Genomic DNA, 7,158 nt, shown 5'->3' on the forward strand with positions numbered 1-7,158 from the left:
GCATATCATATTTGATAGTCATTGGTTATTGTTTAAAAAAAAAAGAAGAAAAGGAAAAAAAATGTAAAACAATAGTAGTGCAGTATAGGTTGTTTTAGAGTTTGTTAGTATTTTAATTTTTTGTTTTTTGCTGCCATTGGATGTGCGTGATTAGATGATCAGATCTGTCGTTATTGACAGATCGGATTGCCTATCCGGTTAATACATGGCATACTGTGTGCCCTTATGCTATTGAGGTTAACCGAATTTTGATATGACAGCAAGAACAATCTATTTCGTGTTAGCAAGTTAATCATGTTATTTGCTTAAATCATTTTATAGCTCAGTTTAGAATTGATAGGATTATTTCACAACATAGAGTAAGGTTTATTTTATTTTATTTGATTGAATAGTGTACTATTCATTCACATGAGTATTAGTTAATGGTTAATTTTATTTTTAGATTACAAGTCGGTCAGCAGTAGTTAATTAGTGTTAGTAATCAAGTTATATTCATGTTTTAGTTGCTTAGAATAATACATTAGTCTAATCAGGCATAAACCATATTCATGTTTTCCTCTTTGTTAATTAATTAGTTTAGTTATTTCTTGTTATTTGTTCTTAGTTAATTCCATAACTTGTTCCTTGTTAGTTAGTTAATTAATTTGTTATGCTAATTTGTTTTTAAGTTAATTTGTTCATAACTTAGTTCTTGTTAGTTAGATAGTTAGTTTTACTATTTTGTCTTGTAGTGGGTTATTATTTCATGTTAGGTTACTTCATGCTTTTGTGATTTTTGTTCATACTAACCTTCGATTTTTTGTATAGTTTTCTTTCTTGTTTTCGTGTTTTATCTTTTTATTCTTGCAAAGAAGCGTTCAGACATGCGATGAGCCCTAAAAGGGCCCTCTGAGGTCCCCAAAAGGTCCCCTCAAAAGGGTTCTCAAGCCCTTCAGAGAGCCCCTCAGACCGCTCAGGGAGCATATCTAATGAAAACCAATGATGAAAGAAGAGACTAGAAGCACAAAACACTGAAGACCTTTTCTTTTTTTTTTAGTTTAGGCTTTTATTTTATTTTTATTAATTTGGGTTTGTAATAAAACTATTTATTTATTTGTTTAAGCCCTCTACAGAGGGTCGTACTTTTAGTTTATTTATTTAATTAATTCTTTCATTTTTCAAGATAATAAAGAGTAGCTTAGTTATTTGTGGAATACAAAGTATTTTTCTCGCTCTCTGAGATTGACTCAGACTCTACCACTAGTGTGAGCTAGTTTTTATGATTTGATGCATGGTTTGCACAAATATTTTTATTGAAAATATATCTTAAAAATACTATATTAAAAAAGTTGCATCAAATTTTTGGCGTCATTGTCGGGGAACGATGATTGAAATATGAGTATTCACTTTATTTCCTCTTGCGTGTTCTCGTTTTACTTAGGGTTATTTGTTTCTTTTCTACATAATATTTAGGATTACCAGTTTATTTTTTCTATTCACTAACTAGGATTGCTAGTTTGCTTTTATATTTAGGATTTTTAGAACCATGTTGCTTGTGAGGCCTAGAGACTAGTTTACTTTTCTTGTACGGCCCACCTATTAGGTTTCTCCTTAGGAGGCAATTGTGCATGATTGGTACCGTGCTTATAGTTTGCTTTTTCACAAAATATTTATTTGGGTACAAGTGAGTGTTGCATGTTTTCTGCTTTATTTATTTCTGTTATTTTGCCTGCTTCATGGTTTGTGTGGTTGATCACGTGTGCACGCTAAGTTTAGGTAGAACGCCTTTCTTTAGGATGGTTGTTACATCGGTCTACCCTCAGGTGTATGCATGGGTGACGCTCGTTTGACCTCAAGCTTGCTAAGTTAGTAGAGGACCCCGAGTCTATCATTAGGAGAGTTCATTGATCTGACCCCATGGCTGAGGATTAACAGTTGACTTGTCCCCTCTGAGAGTATTTCATTCTCACTGAATATACTCCCACCACCTGTATCGCTGAACCCATTGTAGGAGTCAATCAGTTCGAGATCAAGGCTAATATAATCCAAATGTTACTATCCTTTTATGGCCTTAGCAACAAAGACCCCTATCATCATCTCGATGAATTTATCGAGATCTGCTCTATAGTACAGATCAACAATTTTGAAGATGACACGTTAAGGTTGACATTGTGACCGTTTTTTCTCAAGGACAAAGCCAAGAACTGGTTGAAAGCTTTAGATACAATTTAAATTACCACTTGAGAATGCATGCAGCGAGAATTTCTTAAGAAATACTTCTCAATTGGTAAGACAAATCAGTTTCAAAAAGTTATCACCAGTTTTTCTCAGATTAAGGAAGAACAATTCTATGAGACTTGGGAGATAATGAAATATCTTCTCCGAAGGTGCCTCTACCACCAGGTGCCCCGTTGGCAACTGGTGCAGTACTTTTACGATGTTTTGACTAAGAAAGATAGGCAGATGGTTGATTCTTCGTGTTGGGACACGTTCATGCTTAAGAGTAAGGACAAAGCATGGACCCTATTCGAAACACTATGAGAGAATTCTATGCGCCATGCCCTGTCTTCAAGACTTGATAGAACCACATATGTTCCTAATAGTCTTAAAAAGGGATGAATGTTTTAAGTTGAGTCTGAGCATGAATTGCAAATCAAAGTAGACCAATTGACCAGGAAAGTTGATCAATTACTGGCCAACCCAGTTTTAATACATCATGTTGAAAAAGTGTGTGAGCTATATGCTAGCCCTGCACACTATGTTTCAAACTATCTGGCAACGCCACTTTATCATAAATTCGTTAAGGAGCAAGTGAGTCTTGTCAAAAGTTTTGCCAGGCCGATGCACGATCCTTATGCACTCACCTATAACCCAAGATGGCAAAACCACCCCAACTTTGCATGGAGTAATCCACAAGCCCCATCTCATATGCCTTCCCAGACACAGCCAAGACTGAAGGTAGGCCTCCTAGTCTCATTCTGTTCTTCTAGCTGCTTATTTGTCCCTAATAAAACTTTGGTAACTCCAGTTTTTTACCATCCTAAATAAGAAGTTTATCAAATTAGGTATTTTGGTTAATTAGAATTAGGAAACCCCATTTACATATAGATGAAAAATCCATGTGGCTAATTACTTTAGTTGAGATTTCAAATAATTAATCTCCATTTATTGGCAGTTATTTCTGTTTTTTTTCATGCGAATCTGGTTTTTTCAGTATCGGCCATCTATCAGGGCATACTCTCTCTCTCTCTCTCTCTCTCTCTCTCTCTCTCTCGTCAGTAGAACTATAGAAAGGCACGTGCCATCATGACCAAAATTCTAGAGACCTCTTGAGCTATGCCTACCAACCGAACTGATTTACCAGTACCAAGAAGCTAATGAATTCAGCTTCAATAATGCCTTCTTCCGTGCGGTTTCGGAGTGTATCTTGTTTTGCAAGCCATCATATAGGTTTGAAAGATAGCTACCTAATAAAAAACGCACATGTAATTTATGTTCTTCCCATTGTTCAAATGGACAAAATCTAAAACCGTTTTTAAGAATGCCATATCCTTGCAAAGTCGGTTGTGGAGGAGTAAATATAATCCATATGCTTGGCTTCATCAGAGGTTCTAACTAAACCAATATTTAAGCAACAAGAGTGATCAACCTTTAAAGGTGCGTTTCCATCCTTGAGAAATCCAACTTTTTTGTGGGTCTTTTGCAGTTTCCCAACACTTGTAGTAGGACCACCTAAGGTCCAGATAATTGATCTTATATATAGCTTATTGCTGGTAATCATCCCAATTATGTGCCTCTGCCCCCCAGCATAAGGTGGTTATGCTTGGATGGTCCACAACTGCTACCATAGACTTTGAGTTGCCTACTTATAGATCTTTCAGGTGGATGGCAGTGGTAGGACCTAAAGTGATAATAGCTCCACACCAAATAGGAACGAGATGCATTAGCTTGTGGGGTTCAATTTAGAAGTTTGTAGTTAACATCAACGGGGCCTTTTAAGTTAATGTCAAATATTGTATAACAAATCCTCCAGCCATTTTTAAGAGAAATGCTATACAGATCCCTTGAGGTCCGACTGTCATTGACCAGGTATCCTCCCATGTCCAGATCGAGCATTGTGTGTAATAAAGATATGGATCTATATATAGATCTATGCATTGTGAAATTGAATCTGGAAAAATGGGTTAAACTAGCACGACTCATCTATTGCTTTTGTATTGGAAAGAAGGTCATGTTAAACCCCTTCCCAATCCGAATGTCATGTGTTTTACCTATGTCCAGATCCAACAAGAACGATCATATATTAAATGTAATCCTAAAATGGCAATCATGCAGGCAATCCTAGCAAATAATCATATCCACTTGGTGGGTTCAAGATCACTTTCACCCAGATGTTTTTGGACTCTGTTTATCAAATAGTCATTCGAACCAGTTGAGTCTGATCTATTAGTTATAGTTGGGACAATTACCTGAACCCCATTGCCCCAATCAGTTGAGATATGGTAAGATTAGTTAGGTCCATTCAGACATCTGATCTGATCCAAATGCCCAATTATTCAGATTGGATTCGGATCTATTTGACTGGGTTCAGACTTAAATTCAAATTGTTGTATATCTAAATCAATCTGTCACATGCATGTCAAGGTTGAGCAAGATACAACTTTAAGATCGTACTTAAATCTACATATCCACTCAAGATCCACTGCATTGAAGGTCAGATAATAATCTATGTGAACATGAGATGCCCTACATCCAACTTATTTTGCCACCTATTAACTCATCTTAATGAGTTAATGAATGCACCATGTACCTTTTCTTAATAAGAAATCTCTCTCTCTCTCTCTCTCTCTCTCTCTCTCATGCAGTAATCAATGAAAAAGTGAAAAGTGGTTCATATTGGCTTCGGTTCTCACTAGAACCAGCCTCTACTGGTAGAGGCCCTCCGCATAGCATCCATGGATAGCTGGTTAGTGAAAGTGAGACCCCAGGGGTCCGCATAGCATTTCTAGTTCTAAGTTTGATGGTCATCAAACACTACAAACCAATATCTAACCACAAACTTAGCGCCAAAAATTCTTCTCAAATAAGCAAAAGGATTACCAGTTATGAAGAAGGATTTATGCCTAAGATGATGTTCACAATATGCGCAATGATTAGTCTATTCTATCTGTTTCATTATAACTTGATTAGCCATCTTAGGTCACCAATTGGATGCACATAACATAATGCACATGGTGGTTTTATCTTAACAATTTAACACATTTCCCCCCACCGTTTATCATATACTTAAATCTCACTATTTTCTACATAAAACAATATATTGTAATGAGTGGTTTGAGGCCATCCTAATTAATAATTACATAAACGAATCCAGCTTAGGCGTCCTAACACCAGCTAGCTTTTTTAAAAATTGAAATCCCTCACTATAATATACATTCATCTAATGAATGACTTGAAGCCATCCTAATTGAAAATTAAAATCACAGATGTTGACAAAACAAGGAAATATATTTACACTCCCAAACATACCAATTAAAAATAAAGAATTACTCAGAAACCTTTCTTCCTCCCATAAGCTAAGAAAACCAGACATATGATTGATTTGACTGTGTCAAATAAAACGAGGCACCAACTTTCACTATGCTGCAGAAGGCCAGCAAATAAAGGGGTCAAGAAAAGGAAGTAATCCCAACAAACTTAACCACCCAATATCACCCTCTAAATCCCACCTAAATCTAGAGAGAGAAAGTGGATGAGAGAGAGACCCTGTCTCTAACTTTCCATATTTCGTCTCCACGAGAAACCTTCCAACTAAAAAAGGGGGCAGCCTCCATCCTCTCTCTGCACCCTCCGCTTTTCCAGTTCCTCCAGCCGGTTTATTCCATCCATAGATCGAGCGAGAGAGAGAGAGACTGTTGCTTGAAGCAACAAATACTTCCTTCCATAACCGATATTTCACCTCCCCTCTTTCCCCCGGTGGCCCCATATCGACCGGATCCCTCAATGTGGTCGCCGTGGGGAAAATCCGGTCGCCGGAAATTCCAACCAGACCAATCCTTCTCCTCCTTCAAAGACGTCCAAGTCCTCTGCAAAGACGAACCCCAGCGCAAGATCTCCGTCGTCCGCCGAATCGACTCCTCCCCACTTCAAATCTCGGCCTCCATCGCCCGCTGCAAATCCGTCCCGGCCTCCCGCACCCTAAGAAACGAAGATGGTGTCGACCCCTACGGAGAAACTCTCGCTCTGGACAGATGGGGACTCCACCCAGACCCCCCAAAGGGCGCGGAGAAGAAGATCGTGCTCTACTTCACGAGCCTCAGGGTCGTGAGGAAGACGTTCGAGGATTGCCGGACCGTCGGATCGATCCTCAAGGGGTTCCGCGTGCCGATCGACGAGCGGGACCTCTCCATGGACGCCGGATTCCTGAGGGAGCTGGAGTCGATACTCGGGAGGAGGCTAAGCCTCCCCAGTGTGTTCATCGGCGGGAGGTACATGGGCGGGGCGGAGGAGATCCGGCAGCTCCACGAGTCCGGCGAGCTCAAGCGGTTCCTTGAGGGCCTGCCGGAGGCCGACGGCCTCTGCGACTGCTGCGGCGGGCTGAGGTTCGTCCTCTGCTACGAGTGCGACGGCAGCCACAAGTGCTACAGCGAGAAAGGAGGGTTCAGGTCCTGCTCTAGCTGCAACGAGAATGGATTGATGAGGTGCCCCTCTTGTTGCTCCTAACTGTTTGTGAAATTTTAGATGAAAGTAAAAAGAAGAACGGTATCGTTTCTTGTTTAAGAACATAAGAAATGATTGTTACAGTGTTTCACGGATAGATTTTAATGAAAATTTTTGCTCTTTTCTTTCTTTTTGCAGTTTTTTTTGTTTTTGGTGTAAGAAACAGGGGATCAGAGAACAAGAGTACCCACTTCTTCTGTTATTATTTTTTCAGTTTTTGTTGTGGTGTAAGAAACATGGGATAGGAGAATAGAGTACCGACTTCCTGTTATTATTTTTCAGTTTTTGTGTTTGTGTTAGAAACATGGATGACAGAACAAGATATCCATTTCTTTTTTTTTTTCCTTTTCCTTTTTCCTTCGGGGATTTTGAGTTTTTCAAACTAGAAGGAAGAAAGATAAATGGGTGTTTCATTACAGTTTGAGCATTTTTTTAAAGGAAAATTAATCAGATATACAA

At 38.8% G+C, this 7,158-nt stretch overlaps 1 protein-coding gene across 1 annotated transcript; it reads left to right on the top strand.

Annotated features, from left to right (window-relative positions):
* Positions 1-5,982: 5,982 nt before the first annotated feature.
* On the top strand, positions 5,983-6,952 carry LOC149846394 (uncharacterized protein At5g39865-like). The gene is made up of 2 exons (XM_089991143.1): positions 5,983-6,680; positions 6,838-6,952. The coding sequence occupies exons 1-2, from the start codon at positions 5,983-5,985 to the stop codon at positions 6,950-6,952; spliced, it is 813 nt and encodes a 270-aa protein (XP_089847269.1).
* Positions 6,953-7,158: the final 206 nt, after the last annotated feature.

This window comes from Nuphar pumila, chromosome 2 (assembly GCF_984573655.1).
Source record: "Nuphar pumila chromosome 2, dmNupPumi1.hap1.1, whole genome shotgun sequence".
NCBI lineage: Eukaryota > Viridiplantae > Streptophyta > Magnoliopsida > Nymphaeales > Nymphaeaceae > Nuphar > Nuphar pumila.

What these genes read in the sequence shown, in the direction of transcription:
- LOC149846394 (XM_089991143.1), top strand. Translation starts at nt 5,983, where the DNA reads ATGTGGTCGCCGTGGGGAAAATCCGGTCGCCGGAAATTCCAACCAGAC. An exon ending in AACGAGAATGGATTGATGAG is followed by an intron (nt 6,681 to 6,837) that starts GTGCCCCTCTTG and finishes TTCTTTTTGCAG; the next exon opens with TTTTTTTTGTTTTTGGTGTA.